At 44.3% G+C, this 20766-nt stretch overlaps 1 protein-coding gene across 1 annotated transcript in view; it reads left to right on the forward strand.

Moving 5' to 3' along the window:
- Window positions 1-20766, forward strand: part of GAK (cyclin G associated kinase) — an 832466-nt gene that overhangs the window by 582098 nt on the left and 229602 nt on the right. The window contains 1 exon segment of the mRNA XM_029601806.1: window positions 7951-8121. Within this exon segment, the coding sequence (XP_029457666.1) occupies window positions 7951-8121 (171 nt within the window).

Consider the following 20766-nt stretch of genomic DNA (forward strand, 5'->3'; position numbering starts at 1 on the left):
GCAATTCTTGCACAGTTTCAGACATTTTTTTCACGCCTATATACTACGGAGGGCTGGAATCCGGACATTTGTGCTCAGTTCTGCGAGAGGTTGGATTTGCCAGCTCTCACGGCGGAACAAAGGGAAAAGTTGAACAGCCCCTTGGAACCGGAAGAAATTCATAGGGTGATTCTGCAGTCCAAGCGTTTTAAAGCGCCAGGGCCCGATGGGTTCACTGCCGAGTTTTATAGAAGTCTGGTGGATTTAGTTAGTCCGGTACTAGCTCAGACCTTTACTACGTTAATCGCTCAGGGACATTACCCACACCATGTTAATCAGGCTCATATCACACTTATCGCTAAACCGGGCAAGGATGTTACCTCCCTGGCTTCATATAGGCCAATCTCACTCCTCAATGCTGATCAGAAGATATTGGCAAAAATCCTAGCGGATCGCCTGGCGGCTGTACTTCCTACACTGATTGGGGAAAATCAGGTGGGCTTTGTGCGGCAACGCTATGCTTTAACTAATATTCGGAAGATCCTGGCGGCAATGGAAATGAGTCAGATGATGGAGGAGCCATATCTTCTGATCAATTTTGATGCAGAAAAGGCCTTTGATCGTGTAGAGTGGGGTTATCTCTTTTTCATTTTGCGGGAGTTGGGGTTTGCTGGCTGGTTCCTGGATGCAATTCATTTATTGTATCATGAACCCACTGCTGTTATTGTTGCCAATAATGCTCAATCTGAGGTGTTTTCTATTACACGTGGTACCAGACAGGGATATGCCCCCTGTCCCCACTGCTATTTCTCTTACAGCTGGAACCTCTATTACTGTCAATTATCAATGCGGCGGCAATACGGGGTATTCGAATGCAAAATGAAATTCTTAAATATGTGGCTTTCGCTGACGATGTGATGCTTTTTTTGTCTAGGCCCCAGCGTTCCTTACCTCCACTAATGCAGCTCTTTGTTGACTGGCAGCTTTGCCAGCCTTCGGCTTAATCCTACTAAGTCTGAGGTATTGGCCTATCCGGCTAACCTTAAAGACAGCTGGCCCGGTGACTTTCCATTAAAGTGGGCTGACGGATCCCTTCGATACTTGGGGGTGATCCTCCCGTCCTCCCCCGCTAGTCTTTATAAGGCCAATGTTAAGCCGTTACTTCAAGTGACCTTGGATAAGCTCCACACTTGGCATAATTTACCACTCTCTCTTTGTGGCCGTCTTAATTTATTCAAAATGGTGCTCCTGCCAAAATGGTTGTTTCTTTTGCAAAATCTACCTTTTTTACTTAGTCGTCAGGATCTTAGATCCATTGACAAAGCCCTTCGCGTTTTTTTATGGAAGGGAGGAAAGGCGCGCATATCGTTGGTTGAGCTTAAGGAGCGCTGGGGTGAGGGAGGGATAGGAGTCCCAGACTTACAGCTTTACAATCTGGCATGCAACCTCCATATAATCAGGGATTGGATGTTAGATAAATCTTTCTATGTACATCCCTATGCGGAGTCGGCATTGGTGGTACCCTATGCCCTTTCTTATGTTGTTCAGGCTCCCTCCCCAGAACTCCCTTCAGTGCTCCTTCATTCTCCATCCGTTAAACCAATAAGGGACACTTGGCGACTGGTTACCAAGTTGTTAAAATTGCCTAGGCTATGTGTGCCGCTGTTGCCTATACAGGGGAATGTGCCTTTCTCCCTGGCTCCCAGACTAAAGGGTTTCACAAATGGAAGGCGCTAGATATTACTCGCTTGGGCCAAGTAATTAACGATGATGGTCAGCTGTTACCTTTTCCTGAATTAAGCTCTCAGTATAAGTTGGACAATTCCCATGTCTTTCCTTACCTCCAACAAACATTACTTTCAGTCTCTGCCGGTAGAACCTGGGCCGGTGGAGGTTCTTACCTCTTTGGATAAGGTACTGCGATTTAACGATCAGACAGTTCCCACGTTGTCCCAGTATTATAAACGTTTACAATGCGTCAAGAAACTTGAACCCTATGCCCTATTACTTGAACGCTGGAATAAAGATGGGATTTTTGCTCTCACAGTTTCTATATTAAAAGCAAGCTTTGGGCGAATTAATCATATCACAGTAAATATGTACTACAGAGAGATGCAATATAAATTTCTGAGAAGGGCTTTTGTTTCCCCACAAGTGGCCCATCGTTCAGGGTTGATCCCGAGCGCCTTCTGTGGTAAATGTCAAGGAGTGATTGGGCATTTATCTCACTCCTTTTGGGCCTGTCCTAATGTCCGTCGATTCTGGGGACGTGTCGCCTCTTATTTAATGGACCTGCTGGGAGTTCGATTGCCGATAACGCCACTGCTTTTTCTTTTTGGTCATTTCCCACGTATTTCCTTAAAGCACGGGCCACGTACTTTCATTCACAAAGCTTGTTTAGTGGGAAAAAAAGTTATATTATTGCATTGGCGGGACTCTGCTACTCCCTCTTTTTGGACTTGGCGCAATCATCTACACCACTTGTTACGCCTGGAGGAACTGAGTTCACGCGCAGACCCTCGCTCTCGCAGAAGATTCTTGTTGATTTGGGACCCGTACTTGCAATCTTTACCGCATCAATCCCGCAGCTTGGTCATCAATGATTGCTGAGGTCATCGTAGCGTCTACCTATTGAGGACATAGTTTGCTGATTGGACATTCCGAAGGAGGACATACGTGCATGGATTCTGCCCTTGGACATTTGTTTTGTCATTCTTAGGGGAAGGAGGGGGGGGGGAGGGATGGGTGGTGGTTACTGTGTTCTGATGATGTTATTATTACTAGGTCTGCGCGGAAGTCAGTGTACAACTTCTCCAGACCCCTATTTTGGCTGTATATTCTGACAATGTTGGTATAATACTAATAAAAATCATTTAAACTAAACGTGGATGTAAAAATATTGGCTTCTATTTTAGCAGCCAGGGTGTCTCCTATCTTGCCGTGTCTTATCCATGAGGATCAAACTGGGTTTATCCAGGGACGCCAAGGGGTGAGGAATGTTCGGCGCTTATTAGCAGCTTTAAGTTTTCAGGCTGAGGCTGAAGCACTGATATTGAGCTTGGACGCGGAAAAAGCGTTTGATTCGCTTTCCTGGGAGTACATGTCCTGGGTGTTGCAAAAGTATGGTTTCTCCGGGGCTTATCTAAAATGGCTTCAGATACTTTACCAACACCCTAGCGCCGCTATCTTAATAAATGGCCTGCCCACTGAGGCTTTTCCGATCTCAGGGGAAATTTGCCGGATTTCCGGCTATATAATGTGGCCTGTCAAATGAGGTTCGTAGGGGAATGGTTAACGGGGACCTATCGTTATTGTGATGAGGGGATGCTGGGACGCATTTCTACCCCGGGGTCTCCGCTGAACCTCATTCAAATGCAAGTGGGACTGCGTCGGATTGCATTTTATCCTAAAGTTTTATTAACTCCCTGTATAAAAGCGTGGAGATGGATGCGGAAAAAGCATAACTTGTCGGGAGGGCGGTCTCTACTGCTCCCCTTTTTGAACAATGTGGAATTTCTCCCTGGGCGTGAATGCAGTCCGGTGTTTCGTAAATGGGCGGAGCAGGGGGTGATGTTTGCTTTTCATATGTATGATCCTGTTTCAGGTACCCTGTTGGACTTTGCTACGCTGGCGCGAACCTTTCAATTGCCTGCTAAGCACTTCTTTGCCTTTCTCCAGGCCCGCCATTACCTGACTGCTTTAGCTTGGTCGCGTCTGGAGTTAGAGGCTGAGATAAAGTTCGCCAATACCATTTTTGATATTGCGTATCTCCGGAACAACATCACCAGTTGGAAGAAATTAGGACAGAAACTTGGTGGGGATGCTCTTCTCCGCCGCATGGCCGCTCGGTGGTCTGCAGTTTTGGACTCCCAGATCACCGAGAGACAGATGTCTCGATGGTGATCTGGGATGGAAGCTTCTTCATTATCTTTATTACAATGATGTTCAGCGGTTCAGGATGAAGCTGGCTACATCACCTACCTGCATTAAATGTGGAATTGCTGATGGTACATTGCTGCACCGGCTGATAACTTGTCCATTACTCCAGCCCTTTTGGCGCGAGGTGCTGGAAGTGGTGGGAAAGTGTATAGACGTGCCTCTTCGGCTTACTGGCTGGATGTTACTTTCGTGTTCGTCTCCGAGACATCTACCTGGAAGCTGTGCTAAGGCCCGATTTGAGCGGGTGGCTGTTTTGATGGCATGTCGCACTATCTTTGCTGGTTGGACGGAGCCCTTGATTGTACCCACACTTGCCGCCTGGTTCGGGAGAATGGCCTCTCTGGTACAAATGGAACGACTGGACTACCTGGCCGGCAAGCGGTGGCCAGACCACCTGTACTGTACTTGCTGGGACATTTGTTTCGCTACTTTTCCTAAGCCACTGCAGGAAGAACTGTACCGCAATGGTTATACTCTACAATGGTCCTCTAAAGAGAGGGGGAAAGGGAGGGAGGGAAGTAAGGTGTGAATGATGGAGAGGGGGTTTGGGGCACTGGGTTTGAGGTTGGGGAGGGGGGGAACTGGGGAGGAAAATGGAAATTGGGGTGGGCAGTATGGCGAGTTCTGGTTATGCACTGTTTACACTGTTATAACTATGTGTTTGAGTACCATGTCTGGCAAGTTTTTTTTACGGTTTGATTGATGGTTGTTCCTGCCCCCCTGTTAATAAAAAATATTTTGGAAAAAAAAAAGGAAACAGTAACATGAAATTATAACAGTAACTTGATTAAAAACAATATTAGTAATAGTAAAAAACATAAACTAGCATTTGGTATAGGGTGTATCTGTAGCAGTAACATGGGTAATATGTTACATAGATCATGTAGCATATGGTGTATCTGTATCAGTAATATGGGTGGTTTGTTACATGGGATGAGAAGGGGTGGGTATTATGTATTAAGGAGAGCATCATAATTCCCTTTAATTCTTGTTTGGGTTTTTTTTGGGCAGGCAAAAACGTTACTTACTCGGATATCTTTTGAAGACATCCGAGTAAGTAGCAAGTTATCCAGCCACACATGGCAGGGTAGCTTTAGACCTGTTTCAGAGCAGGTCTAAAGTTATCCAGCTAATGTAGCCGGATATATGTGATGTTCTGCTACATTAGCCAGATAAAACAACTCCTCCCTGGAATGCCCCAATAATACCCCCTTTTTATCCTGCTAAATAATAGCCGCTTAATAAGTTATCCGGCTATAATTTAGTCTGATAGTTGTACCATTTAGATGGATAACTTTTGAGTTATCAGTCCAAATGGCTTTTTGGTATGGACCTCAGTGTTCTTTAGAGGGAGTGTGTAAGCAAGCATATTTACTATAACTTTGTAGAATGGTTAAGAATTTTCTTAGTCAAATTGGTCTTGAAAAAACTGGGTTCTTTACAGGTTGTGATACTATGTATTGGACTAAAATAAGAATTAAGCTGACATGAGCTTCCAAGACAGTGTATTCCACTTTTTCAGTTTTGGTAGCTTTATGTGTATTTTATGAGGGCATGATGCAGAGTGGGTTTTGGTATCCCATTTAAAAATGGGAGTTTTTTGGTTTTGAAAGCTTATTTAGAAAATATTCAAATAATTATGCTGATCCAGTAAAAAGTACCACAGCCTGATTCTAGAATGATTACATGTTTATTGAAAGCAGTAGTACTATACAAATATTGCCTTGTCTATTTCTTGCCTTTCTTCATTTCTTATTTGGTTTTATTCCTAGCTTGTCTTAATTTGTCCCAGTTATTTTTATTTCTTATATTCTGCACATATCTTAAATAAATGGAGACCATTTTTATTTGGCCACATTCCAGAAGTCCATTATTTATTTTCCATGCTATATTTATGTTGTGCATGTATCAATGTGGGGCCTTCATAATTCTTATGAGGTTGAGAAGCATAACAGTTTTGGATAAAGCAGTGATGGCCAACCTTTTGCGCTCAGTGTGTCAAAATTCATTAAAAAAAAACCGAGCATAACTCGGGTGGTGTGTCACTTCTAGAAAAATCCATAATTTTGTGATATTTGTAGCTCTAATATTAATAACAAAATTATAATTTTAATATATGTTCAGTATTTATTAATAAAGCAAAAACAAATAATTCTTTACCTTACCTGCTTGGTGACTTTTTTGTTGCTAAATTTCATTGGCTAAATCTTCAATTAAAACACTCTCTCCCCCTCCACCTCCCCCCCCCCCCCCCCACAAACTCTTACTCCCCTGGATTTTCTCATACACACTCATGCTCTCACACTCACTGGCTCCCTCACATATATACACACACACACACTGAACCCCAGGCAGGCTCCCATTCATTTTCACACCACTCCCGCTCCATCCTCCAGGCAGGCACCAATTCATTCTCACGCAGGCACCCATGCATTCACACACATACACCCCCATGCAGAGTCCCATTCATTCACATGCACACACTAAAGGCAGACCCCACTCTCTTTTGCCAGCAACCTCAGAACCACTCTCATTCCTCTGCTGCCACTGTCATTGCTGCCGCATGGCTATTGGGGAGATGCCGATTGCTGCCACTGACACTGAAGCCCATTCTACCTCCTCTGTGCAGGCCCCGTGGGTTTCCATTTTCTCCATGCTGATCTCGTACATTGTGAGATCCGCATAGAGAAAGTGCTATTCTTGCACATTCCCAAAGATTACATGTGCCAATCACTAAAAAGTAATTTATTTGTTTTTTACCTTTGCTGTCTGATCTTCATTTTCTAATTGGTTGGTCACAGGCTTTTTTTTCCCACCTTCCCTTTCTTATTTGTTTTGCCAATTCCTTTTATATTGTCTTTTTTTCTGTTTCTTTTCTCTCCATCTTCTTCCCTCAAACACACAGGTTCTCATTCTCACATGCATTTCTCTCTCTCACACACACAGGCTCTCACTGTCACATGCTCTCTCTCATACAATCATTCATACACACAGTCTCCCACTGGCACATGCTGTCTGGCTCTCTCTCACTCCCACATGCTGTCTTGCTCAAGCACAGGCTCTCACTCCCACATGCTGTCTTGGCCAAGCACATGCCGTCTCTGCAAACATTCAGGTCCTCACTCTCACACACAATCTCTCAACTCATCTCATACACGCACACACACACACCACCCTCTACAGACCCTCAGCCTCTCTCTCACCTCTGGGCCTCTTCTTCGCGGGTCGTCACAGGATGGGCTCTGCAGCAGCCCTGCTACCAGGCCTCTTCCTCTTCTCGGGCCGCTGCATCTTGGGATTCGCGGCTGCCCGTAAACGCAAGCGCTGCTCCTCTTCTGCACGCGCCGGTGCTTCACCGCCTTCCAGCCCACGTGGCTCCAGCAACGTTTACTTCTGGGGCCGCACAGGCAGGAAGGAGGAGGAGCATCAGCGCGTTTAAACGTGATCTTTTTCTTCGGGCCGCAGCCCTGCCTGTCGCTGCGCCTGGGGGCATTGGGGGGGATACTAAAAAACTAGTTTTAAAGGGTCGGCGCAGCCAATAAAAAAAAAAATAAATAAAGGCTAGGCGCAGCCGATTAAAAAAAAAAATTCCCGATAGTCCATGAAACGCTGCGCGTGTCAGCAAAAAGTCTCGGCGTGTCACCTCTGACACGCGTGTCATAGGCTAGCCATCACTGGGATAAAGAAATGCACAGTGACCAATTTGGAGTTTCATAGCAAGTTGTAGGCCTGCAGAGGGCAAGAAAAAAAAGTAAAAGGTTTTGAAGCTCTATATTACACTTAGCCTCTTAACTATTCCTTTCCATAACTGTGAAGCTCTAAAGATGTACTCTTATTTTTGTCTCAGCTCTTGGATTATAGCAAATGCTGAAATCTTTGTTCTAATGTTGCTATGGTACATTGTTCTTGATCTGCTCAAGTTTTAGATTCTGTCCAAGAGGAAGCAGTTGGCAGAATATGGAGTATTTAAAGTATGCTTTTCTTTATGCTGATAGCATTGTAATTATTTTTCTGTACTATCTTCTCCTTCAGCTGATCCATTTGATCCCTTTGCTATGTCATCAGGCTCTGAAAATCAAATTTATTCTGGTCCTGATCTTTTTGGAAACTTATTGAATCCCAATTCAGCATCTACACCCAATGTATTTCCTTCTACACAGAGTGCACCACCACCTTCCTCCAGTTCTGATTTCTTAAATTTGGGTAAGTTTAGATTTTGCAGTGTGATTATTTTGTGGTTTCCTGGCAGCAATAATTCTTTCCTTAAAAAAAACTGTTTCTGTTCTATATGAATAAAATTGGTTTGTGAATATGTTTAGATATTAATTTATTTATTAGTGTACAGACAGGTGAATCCAAAACCAGTGGGTTTTGCACCTCTACCAACAGATGGAGACTGAACAAAGCTGACATCACATTATATATACTCCAGCAGTGACATCAGCCCGCCAGTATTCTCCGTCTCCAGCAGATGGTTGACGTGCATCTCTTTACTGGGGATTGCTTTAAAGCTTTGAAGGAGAAAAGAACAGGAAAATAAATACGTCCCGCTCTCCTGTGGTGATGGCATATGGTCCCTCCCTCAGTTGAGAATTCTTGAGGTGATTTCCATGATCCCTCAGATGAGTGTGCCTTGGTCCAGTAGCTGGTTTTTCAGCTGGCATATTAGCTGTAAAAAAAAACAAAACAAAAAACCACAGTTGAAAGGCAAGCGGGTGCAGGAAGCTGAGCTAGGCGGTGAAGGTCTATGCCCTCCCCCCCCCCCCCCCCCCCCCAGCCAGATGGGCTGAGCTCAAGAAAAAAGTTATTGTAAAAAGAAAAAAAAAAAGAAGAGAAGACGCAGAGAAGGGGAGTTGAGTAAGGATTCCTCACGATTTGATGGTCGTTCTCACTTCCGGTGGCGTTCTGGGAATGGGGCAGCCTGGCGGGTTAAGCAGCCCTTGCGGCTAGGCCCTGCTCCAATGCTCTGCTGGTTTGCCGCGTGGTAGGCCGCAGTGGAGTTTTCATGTGCTTTTTTTGTGTGCTGCATACTGCCGCCTTAACTTCCATCGGATCGTGCTGGTGCACCCGACTGTGCAGCCCATTTTCCATTTGGTTGAGCGCCTAGTTAAGCACATAGGAGCACCTACCAGGGCACCCATTTGTTGCATGCACGCAATTTTTGCGCACATTATCTGAGCGTCCTGAAGGAGCTCAGGTTGGGAACTTATATAGGCACAGTGTTGTCAGGTGCCTGTTAGACGTATTGGCCAACTATGGTGCCCATAGGGAAGAAACCTAAGCTCCTTGTCCTGTGTGTTGGTTGTTATATTTGGGCAGCTCAACCTGGTGTTCCCTCAGATTTGTGTCAGCGGTCTTTGGATGCTCAAGGAGAATTACCTCCTCCTGATTTTGCTAAACCTGGTTCTTTCCAGCCTTCTCGGGAATGGATAAAAAGCTGCCTGAAGGTCGCCTGATTTTGGAGCTCCCCTAACTGGTTCATCAGCCGTGGAAGGTAGTTTAGTGGGCACAGGACAGTTGCTTCCTGGTTTTGGCATGGATCCTTCTGCCTTTTCTTGGGTAGAATTATTTCTATTTATTTTATTTTTTATTTAAAGATTTTTATATACCGACATACATTCTGAGTATCACATCGGTTTACTTAAAACATGAACTTGGCATAGTAGCGCTTTACAGGGAACTAGTCATATAAACAGGTAACTTGCAAAAGAATAAATACAAACACAGAAACTTAGCTTAAAGCAATTAACATGAGCTTGAATTACAGTATTTACAGAGGATTTATAAAAAGAACGACTTGTAAGGGGTAGGGAGATGAAGCTAAGATCAGGTTGAAAAAGGGGGGGGGGGTACAGGGGGGAGAGTAGGGGGGTTGAGAGCTAGAGAGGCGTTCAGGGAGGTATTTAGCCAGTGCCAGTATATGCCTGTCTAAACAGCCAGGTCTTAAGTTTCTGCTTGAATTTCTTTGGGCAGAATTCCTGGCGTAAGTTAACTGGCATAGAGTTGCATAGGGCGGAACCGGCTAAAGAAAGCAATCGAGCTTTTGTTGAAGCAAGGTTGTAGAGTTTGGGCAAGGGTGTGCCTAGGGTGGCTAAGTATTGATTTCTGGTCGGTCTTGTGGAGGTGTAGGATGTTAATGATTCTTTGAACCAGTCGGGGTTGTGGAGGGCTTTGTGGATGATGGAGAGAGTTTTGTATTGGATGCGGTATTCGATGGGGAGCCAGTGTAAGTCCTTGAGAACCGGCGATATGTGTTCGTTTCTGCATTCTAGGACTGCATTCTTTCCTTCAAGCACAGTTCCCAGCCCCAGCCAATCTTAACAACTCAGGATCGCAAGCGATGAAATCCCGCATGCCTGGTGCTACAGGTAAGCACCGGGATATGCCAGGAACTGGCCTTTCTGATAGGAACCCAGATGACAAGGATGATGAGACCGATCCTTAATCCCTTGAGGATGGGAAACTTCCTCCAGGATTGGAGTCGTAAAGAACTATGTTGAGGTTCTTTCATAGAGATGAGATATTGGCTCTGATTTCCCAGAAATTGAAGATGCTGGGCTGAATCCATGTCTGAGCCAAAGAAGAATCCTCTTTGATTTCTTTGCGTAAAGCCTCATGCTTCTTCATTATTATGGAGGCCATTCAAGAATGGGTGCCCCTGAAGCCCCTTGGAAGGACTGTACCCCCCCCCTAGATCAAGCTGTGAGAGAGCTATTACGTTTTCTGAAGGTGGATGTACTATTGTGTGCTGTTAACAAGCGGACAACTACTGCCGTAGAAGGGGGCTGGCCTTGAAGGATGCACAGAATAGGAGAATTCAGGCTATCCTTAAGTGGGCCTTTGAAGCAATGGCAATGAATTTGCAGATGGCTTCCTGTTGTTCCCTGGTGGCTCGCTCTTTTTTACTGCTCTCTCAGGAGGTTGATGAATCTTGTGTGAATTTCAGGGTAGTAATGGAACCAGCAGTTGCCTTTTTGGCAGATGCAGGTTGCAGTTTGGTCCGCATTTCGGCCAGAGGGGTGGCTTCAGTAATAGCAGCTAGGCGTCAGCTGTGGCTGAGAAACTGGTCAGCTGATACGTCGAAGTCTAAATTTACGAAGTTGCCCTTGTTTGGGAGTGAGCTGGAGAAACTGGCCAATAATTGAGGTCGTACTAGAAGGTTCAGGTGTTTGTGACTTTTCAGAGGACTCCTTTCATCCCAAGCAGCCCAGACGCAATGCAAGCTCAGGTAGTGGAGCACCTCAGGCCTTCCAACGAAGGTGTGCCGACCCACCTACAGGAGCAGGAGATAGGAGGTTGCCTCTCTCTTTTTTATCGGAGGTGGGTCAAGATCACGACAGATCAATGGGTCCTGGAGGAGATAAGGGATGGCTTTGTGCTGGAGTTTGTGTTCCTCGGGACATGTTCATGGTGTCTTCCTGCAACTCTCAGAAGAGTCAGGCCATGGAGGTAAAGTTGTCAAGATTCCTCAGCCTGCAGACTGTGGTTCCAGTGCCCATGTCTCAAATTAATAAGGGCCGATATTCCATTTATTTTGTGGTGCCCAAGAAGGGAGGGTTCTTTACGTCCCATCCTGGATATCAAAGGAGTCAACTGTCATTTGCGGGTGACTCATTTTCACATGGAAACCTTATGCTCAGTGATAATGTCGGTGCAGTTGGGGGAGTTACTGATATCTCTGGATCTCTTCGAGGCATAACTGCATATTCCTATCCGACTAGAGCATCAGCGATTTCTGTGTTTCACGGTTTTGGGACATCATTATCAGTTTTGAGCTCTGCCTTTTGGTTTGCCACTGTGCCCAGAACTTTTTTCAAGGTTATGGGGGTGGTAGCAATGGAGTTGAGAAAAGATAGGATCCTAGTACAGCTGTATTTGGATGACTAGCTAATTTGGGACAAGAGTCTGGAAGAGAGCCTCCGGGTCTCGCTAAAGGTGATCTCCTTATTGCAGGTGTTAGGTTGGGTCGTGAACCTAGCCAAGATCAATCTTCAGCCATCACAGTCACTAGAGTATCTCTGTGTTCAGTTCGACACGAAACATGGCAGAGTGTTCCTGCCAGAGGGCCATATTCAGAAGCTGATGGCGCAGGTGCTTCTGTTGATGAACACGATACATCCAACATTATGGTCCCATCTTCAAGTGCTTAGATTGATGGCAGCAATCCTGGAGGTAGTGCCATGGGCAAAGGCGCATACACGTCCACTTCACCGCTCTCTGTTGTCGCGTTGAAGCCCACAGTCTCAAGACTACTCGATTCGGCTCCACCTACCAATGGAGGTCTGCTCTCAACTACAGTGGTGATTAAAAGCGGATGATCTTAGAAAGGGGATTTCCCTAAGTTCACCGGACTGGCTAGTTCTCATGATAGATGCAAGCCTCCAGGGTTGGGGTGCTCCCTTTCAGGATCTGACAGCACAGGTGCGCTGGAATGTAGAAGAGTATCTCTGGAACATCAATCGGCTGGAAGCCCGTGCAGTCCAGTTGGCATGCTCATGGTTCAGTAACAGATTGCAGGGTCAAGTGGTTTGGATAATGTCTGACAATGTAATGACAGTGGTTTACATCATTCGGCAGGGAGGAACCAAGATCCAGCAAGTGTCACAAGAAATTTATGGAATGGGTGGAAGTGCATCTTCAGTTGATCTCAGCCTCACACATTGCAGGAAAAGACAATGTAAGAGCAGATTTCCTCAGCAGTCAGAATCTGTATCCAGGAGAATGGGAATTGTGAAACGAGGCATTTCAGCTAATAGTGGATCGCTGGGGCCTTCTGTTTCTGGATCGACTGGTGACCTCTTGTAATGTGAAAGTTTCTCGATTCTTCAGACATTGATGCTCTCATGCAGGAGTGGCTAGAGGGCAAGCTGCTGGATGCTTTTCTCCTGTGGCCCATGTTGGGCAGTATGGTTCGGAGGGTTGAGGATCACAGGGGGATGGTGCTTCTGGTGGCATCAGATTGGCCCAGGAGACCCTGGTATGCAGATCTGCGAAGGCTTTTAGTGGACTCTCCCCTCCGGTTTTCGTCGCACAGGAATGTGCTATGGCAGGGGCCTGTTCTTTACGAAGATCCAAATCGATTTTGTCTTACAGTATGGCCCATGAGTGAACTCAGTTGCTGAAGCGTGGATATTTTGCTGCGGTGATTGCCACCTTTCTACGAGCAAGAAAGTTCTCCATTTACTTAACCTTTGTGCGGGTTTGGCGAGTGTTTAGCTCTTGGTGTGATGATTGCGGGGTTATTCTTCATTTGGAATTTTTGCAGGATGGAATGAGTAAAGGGTTGGCCCTTAATTCCTTAAAGGTTTAGTTAGTGGCTCTTGCCTGTTTCCGAGGTCTGGTGAATGGTGGGCCTTTGTTGGCTCATCCAGATTTGGCCCAATTCTTGAAAGAAGTGAAGCATTTTCATCCTCCCTTGCATTTACTGGTGCCCATGTGGAGTCTTTTATCTAGTTTTGGATTTTTTTTAGGGGGCCTACTTTTCGACTGATGAATACTCTGTCCCTGAGGTTACTGACCTTGAAAATGGTGTTTCTTGTGGAAATTTGTTATGCGCATCGAGTAGCCAAACTGCAAGTCTTGTCTTGCTGGGAGCCGTTTCTACGAGTGACTCCAGGGGCGATACAGCTGCATACTGTTCCTTCCTTTTTGCCAAAAGTGATCTCGGATTTTCACTTGAATCAGTCTATTTCCCTGCTGTCTCTGGACAAAAGATGTAGAGGAATTTCGCCTGTTACGGCCTTTGGATGTCAAAAGGCATACCTTGAGGTATTTAGAAGTTTCTCAGCCTCTTAGAAAGACAGACCGGCTGTTTATTCTCCATGGTGGAAGTAAACAAGATGAGCCAGCGTCACGAGCTACAATAGCCCGCTAGATTAAGGAGGTAGTCACGGTCACATATCTGGATTCTGAGCAGCAGTTGCCTAGTCACTTTAGGACTCATTCCACTAGGGCTCAGGTAGTGTCATGGGCAGAAGCTAAATTGTCTCCCGTTGACAGTTGCCAAGCTGCGATGTGGTCTTCCTTACACACCTTTTCCAGGCATTATCACCTGGACGTGCAGGCCCAGGAGGACGCAACCTTTGCACGTTTGGTTTTGACTGGACTGCGGGCAGCCTCCCACTCTTATCAGGAGTAGCTTTGGTACATCCCACTGGTTTTGGATTCACCTGTCTATATGCTTTGAAAGAAGAAATTACTGCTTACCTGATCATTTCCCTTTCCTTAGTATAGACAGGTGAATCCAACTTCCCACCCTTGGCAGCCGAATGGTGTGCTATGGTCCTCCATGGCTGTGTGTTCCAGGGAGCACTGATAAGTGTCAATCCAGTCCACCTAGATTAATGTTCTTACACACCCCCTCTCTGAGCTCACTGTTTTTCTGTTTGCTGAGTGCTGGGATGGTTATTTGTTAATGATCAAGTTTTGTTGGTTCATCCAAAGTTGGCTTTTGCAGAGAATATATATATTTTATTTATTTATTTATTTTTTTGCTGTGATGTCAGCTTTGCTCTGTCTCCATCTGTTGATAAAGGTGCATAACCCACTCCTTTTGAATTCACCTGTCTGTACAAAGGAAAAGGAAATTATCAGGTAAGTAGTAATTTCTCTATTTATTTATTTGAAATATTTCTAGCCTGCTCATAAAACAAATTGTGCTGGGCAAATTCCATATGTGCAATCAGAAATAAATACAAACAGACATACAGTAATACCTACATTTCTACAATATAACAAATTCACATATTCAGCAATTAAAAGATTACTTAAATACGATATATGTAGGGACCCCCTTGGGTTCCCCCCTGAATTGGTATCGCTATTACAGAGACTATAATAATTTTTTCCAGTTTTAAAGCCACCCCTGTATTTAAAATGAAATTAGGATGTCATTAAAAGTTGATGTAGCAACCTCTAGTGTATTTCTAGTTAGTTTTCAGCTGAGATGCAAGGAAGAGATAGAGCTGGAGGTTTCCTCCTTAAAAGAAAACACCCCTTGTTTTCAAGGGTGGAAGAAGGGTAGAACCCTAGAGATAGTGGTGGGTCTACTAAGAGATTTACAGAAGTTTTATTTATTTATTTTAAAATGTTTCTATACCGTCGTTTAGTGATATACCATCACAACGGTTTACAGATAGGCACGTAAATAAGGTCAGGTTTGGATTATAATTTATCTAGTAGGTGCCAAAAATTTTTCAGTTACATGATTCAAATAATATACGCTATATGTGATGTGGATTGTAATTCCAATTTTGGAATTTCCATACATGAGAGATACTGTACTTCCTTAAATTAATCCTTTCTTTTATTTTTATCTGGTGACTTTTTTCTGTTTGTGTGTAGGAATCCTTTTCTTGTTTATTAGTACTACCTATTCCCCATTCTCACTTTGAAAAGCTTTTTTGAAAAGCCATGTTTTTAAACTTTTTTTGAAGTTTTAAATCTCTCATTAATCTTATTTCGAGTGGCATTGAGTTCCATAATATTGGACCGGCTAATGATTGTACTCTCTCCCTCATCTGGGTCAGTTTAGCTGTCTTTACAGAGGGTATGGTTAGTAGAGCTTTATTTACTGATCTGAGATTTCTCTGGGGGACATGTAGTCGTAATGCAGTGTTTAATCAATCAGTATTTTCTTCATTGATTAGCTTGTGGATTGTGCATAGTGTTTTAAATTGTACTCTTTGTTCGATTGGCAGCCATTGTAATTCGGCGAGTATTTGAGTGATGTGGTCCCTTCTGCTTTTTCCAGTTAGTATTCTGGCTGTGGAGTTCTGTAAGATTTGTAGTGCCTGGCCTTCATTTTATCCCATGCAGCAACCCATTATGTTCCAAAGAAAAAGAGCATGAGTAACCTGTGTCATGTTTCCAAGTATACTCATTTGGTGCAAATAGTGAAAAAGAGGGGAGTCTTGCCCTCAGCTTGAGAACTAGTGTTGATCCATTAATCTGTCTGGTGGCAGAAGTAGTGGGAAATCAGTTTGTCAAGAGATTCATTCCCACCCACAGAATGATCATTTTTTGGGAGCAGCAAGGTTCACTATAAGTCTTGGTAGAAATCTCCAAACACTGAAATTAAAGTACTCGTGAATGGAAACTTTCATAGGAGAATTCAGTATTATTACTTCTGGGGGAATTGTGCACTACTGCGGAGCGCAGAATTTGCGCAGAATTCCCATTTTCTGCACAGAATTGCCAAATTCAGCGCAGAAAATAGCATGCACAGAAAATAGCATGCCACGAACAGAGCACGTCCTGCTGCACACGGGACACGCTCCGTTCGCGGCAAAGTTGAAGGCCCGGCGCGCTGTTCACGGCGAAAGGAAAGACCCCCGTGTGCCGCAAACGGACTGTGCTCCGCTCAAGGCGGAAATAGAAGGCCCCCATGTGCCGCGAATGGCGCACCCAGGCCTTCATCTTCACTGCGAACAGAGCGCATCCCCCGGCACACGGGGGCCTTCCCTTTTCGCAGCCAATGGCGCACTGGGCCTTCATCTTCACCGCGAATGGAGCGAGCCCCACGGCATGCCAGTGAGAGAGAATGTGTGTTGGGGAGGGGAGGGTGAGAGAGAGCATGGGAGGTAAGAGAGGGTGGGTGGGGGGGATGCTTGAGTGTGGGTTTTGAAAGAGTGAGCGTATGTGAGGGGAGGGGGATGTCTGTGAGATAGAATGTGTTTGTGAGAGAGGAGAAGGGGGTATGGGGGAGGGTGAGAGACAGCTTGGTTGGTAAGAGTGGGGAGGATGCTTGAGTGTGGATTTCAGAGAGAGGGAGCCTATATGAGGAGATTGTGAAGGAGTGTGTATGTCTAAGAACATAAGAAAATGCCATACTGGGTCAGACCAAGGGTCCATCAAGCCCAGCATCCTGTTTCCAACAGTGGCCAATCCAGGCCATAAGAACCTGGCAAGTACCCAAAAACTAAGTCTATTCCATGTTACCATTGCTAATGTCAGTGGCTATTCTCTAAGTGAACTTAATAGCAGGTAATGGACTTCTCCTCCAAGAACTTATCCAATCCTTTTTTAAACACAGCTATACTAACTGCACTGACCACATTCTCTGGTAACAAATTCCAGAGTTTAATTGTGCGTTGAGTAAAAAAGAACTTTCTCCGATTAGTTTTAAATGTGCCCCATGCTAACTTCATGGAGTGCCCCCTAGTTTTTCTACTATCCAAAAGAGTAAATAACCGATTCACATCTACCCATTCTAGACCTCTCATGATTTTAAACACCTCTATCATATCCCCCCTCAGTCGTCTCTTCTCCAAGCTGAAAAGTCCTAACCTCTTTAGTCTTTCCTCGTAGGGAAGTTGTTCCATTCCCCTTATCATTTTGGTAGCCCTTCTCTGTACCTTCTCCATCTCAATTATATCTTTTTTGAGATGCGGCGACCAGAATTGTACACAGTATTCAAAGTGCGGTCTCACCATGGAGCGATACAGAGGCATTATGACATTTTCCGTTTTATTCACCATTCCCTTTCTAATAATTCCCAACATTCTGTTTGCTTTTTTGACTGCCGCAGCACACTGAACCGACGATGTCAATGTGTTATCCACTATGACACCTAGATCTCTTTCTTGGGTTGTAGCACCTAATATGGAACCCAACATTGTGTAATTATAGCATGGAATTTCATCTCCATTTGGATGCCCAATTTTCCAGTCTCACAAGGTCTTCCTGCAATTTATCACAATCTGCTTGTGATTTAACTACTCTGAACAATTTTGTGTCATCTGCAAATTTGATTATCTCACTCATCGTATTTCTTTCCAGATCATTTATAAATATATTGAAAAGTAAGGGTCCCAATACAGATCCCTGAGGCACTCCACTGTCCACTCCCTTCCACTGAGAAAATTGTCCATTTAATCCTACTCTTTCCTGTCTTTTAGCCAGTTTGCAATCCACGAAAGGACATCGCCACCTATCCCATGACTTTTTACTTTTCCTAGAAGCCTCTCATGAGGAACTTTGTCAAACGCCTTCTGAAAATCCAAGTATACTATATCTACCGGTTCAACTTTATCCACATGTTTATTAACTCCTTCAAAAAAGTGAAGCAGATTTGTGAGGCAAGACTTGCCCTGGGTAAAGCCATGCTGACTTTGTTCCATTAAACCATGTCTTTCTATATGTTCTATGATTTTGATGTTTAGAGAAATTGGGAGCTCGTATGTATGAAAAAGTGATTGTATGTGAGGGTGCTAGCCTATGTGAAGGGATTGTGTATGTGTGAGAACAGAGCCTGTGTGAAGGGCTGCGTGAGAGAGAGACATGGGTAGCCTGTGTGAGGATGTATGTGTGAAAGAGAAAGGGAGCTTATGTGTGTATGCAAGAGAAAGGGCCCTGTATGAGGGGATGTGTGTGTGTGTGCGAGAGAGTGAGGGTGTGTGTATGTGGAAGGGACACTCTTACAGTGAATTTCTAGGGAAATTCTGCTCAAAATATGTAAAATTCTGCAACTTTAATAACTTTTTTCTGTAATAATTTAAAATGTAATTACTTAGACTGTCATGTAAATTGTGTTATTTTGACCAATATAAAGTTTGCAGATTTTTCAGTTTTTGTGCGCAGAATTCCCCCAGAAGTATATTATGCTTACTCCTTGGAAGGGATTCATGTTCAGGAGTTGCATTAAATGTTTTGAGTCTCATGGATGAAGTGAGCCAACTCATCTGTTAAATGTACATTTATTTTAGATTGTCACTCTTAGAATGAAGTTTATTTAAAGTAAAATTTTCTTTCTTTGGAACACACACTTGATGTGTGTGGTGTACACTGTTTGTTCCTCAGCATCCCATGCCTGATAACCAAAACTAGTAGGGTCCTAAAATATATCTATCCCACATTGGTGAAGAACTCCCTTTCTAGTAAGCAAGGGGGGGGACAACACATGTTTTGGGCCACCTTTCCTTTGTTTGTTCATTCACTCACATTTATATCCTGTCTGTTCAAAGCAGCTCCAGGCATCAAATTACGATTTAAAAGTCAGAAACCATACAAATGCCAAACAATTAAAACTGTTCCATATATTGTACATATAAACTAACCAAGGCTCACTATATTAATCAGTACTGAATCTAATTTAAATTGACCAAATCATTAAAACTGAATAGGGCTAAAGAAAACAGCCGTGTCTTACACTGCTTTCTAAAATGAAGTTATTTTTCCAGTAATTCCTTTGGCATGACATTCCAGAAGGTTAGACCCAAAACAGAAAATCTTTCTTCCTTATTTCAGTAAGCCTAATGTACAATGTCAAAAGGGTCATGAGTAACATATCCTGTGCAGAGCGAAGCACTCTGTTAAGAACATGCACTTGCAACCATTGCTTAGTTACAAAGGGCCACCCATTTTAATAGACAAAAACCAAATATATTGAACTTAACTTTGGAAGCCACTGGAATTTAGTGCAAGCTACATAAAGATGGAAAAGTTATCTCTTAGAAGTAATGATGACAACAACAGGACTGCCATATTCTGAAGTAATTGCATCTTCTGGATCTGATTCTTCAACCCTACATAGTGAATTATAGTAATCAAGACAAGTCATGACTGAGGAATGAATTACAGTTGCAAGATCATCCTTTATCCCAGGACAAGCAGGATGCTAGTCCTCACATATGGGTGACGACATTGATGGAGCCCTGGTACAGAAAACTTTCTGTCAAAGTTTCTAGAAACTTTTGACTGGCCCTGTGAGGCCACTGAGCATGCCCAGCATGCCATGATATTCTCTGCCACAGGGGTCTCTTCAGTCTTCGTTTTTCCGCACTGCTGTAAGCATCGCTGAGCAAGGAGCCTTGTGAGTTTTCCTCACAATATATTTGACTGAAAAGTTGTCAAATTCTCAAATATTTTCTCCCATAGGGGATCTCTCTGTTTTCCTTCGGCCGGTGAGTAAACACAGTCTCGTTTTTACTTTTAGTAAAAATTTTCTCTCATTTTCTTTTTCCCCTTTTCATCGACAGCTGTCAATAGAAAATGGCATCTGGATTTAAAAAATGTCCGGTTTGTAATAGGACAATGTCCATTACAGATCCACACCTAGAGTGTGTTCTCTGTTTGGGAGATAAACACAATGTTTCATCCTGCCCTCAATGTGCAGAGATGACTCCCAAAGGAAGAAAACTTCAACAGGAGAAGATGGAACGTCTCTTTCACCTTCAGCTCCTTCCTTCTCCCTCAACATCAACAAAGTCGTCCCCAGTGGGGGTTACAAAGCGAATTTTATTGAAAAAACATCGTCTGGAGGGATCGGGAGATCATCCATCGCCATAGATGTCGACGGCATCGATAAGGTCGGTAGTTGAACATCAACCAAAACATCGCCACCGACATAGACACACATCTACTCCAGCGACTCCCCTCTCCCCGGAGGAACCGACTGTTAAACGGCGAAAACCTCAGGAAACTCCGCTACCCTCTGCGCCGGGGCCTATACCTTCATCGATCGAACCTCCACAGGGATCTGCGGAACGTGATATCGATGCCTACACCGCCACCGTGTACAGCTGCTCTGACTACACCGGCTGTATCGCAGGAATTGTCGGATTTTATCAGACAAGCGGTGCTCCAGGCCCTTAAGGAACACACACCTACTCAGACGACTTCGCTGATGCCGGTGCCATCACCGATGCCGGTTATCGAATCGATGCTGGTACCTTTACCGATGCCGGTGATTGCATCGAAGCTGGTAAACAGTACTGATGCCGACGACCCTGTCGATGCCGGTACTTATACCGATGCTGACGATTCCGTTGATGCAGTTACCTGTAACGATTCCAGTTAAGGTGACGCCGGCACGACCACCGAAGATACCGACGCCATCGTCTATTCTGG

Source organism: Rhinatrema bivittatum, chromosome 1 (genome assembly GCF_901001135.1).
Source record: "Rhinatrema bivittatum chromosome 1, aRhiBiv1.1, whole genome shotgun sequence".
Lineage (NCBI taxonomy): Eukaryota > Metazoa > Chordata > Amphibia > Gymnophiona > Rhinatrematidae > Rhinatrema > Rhinatrema bivittatum.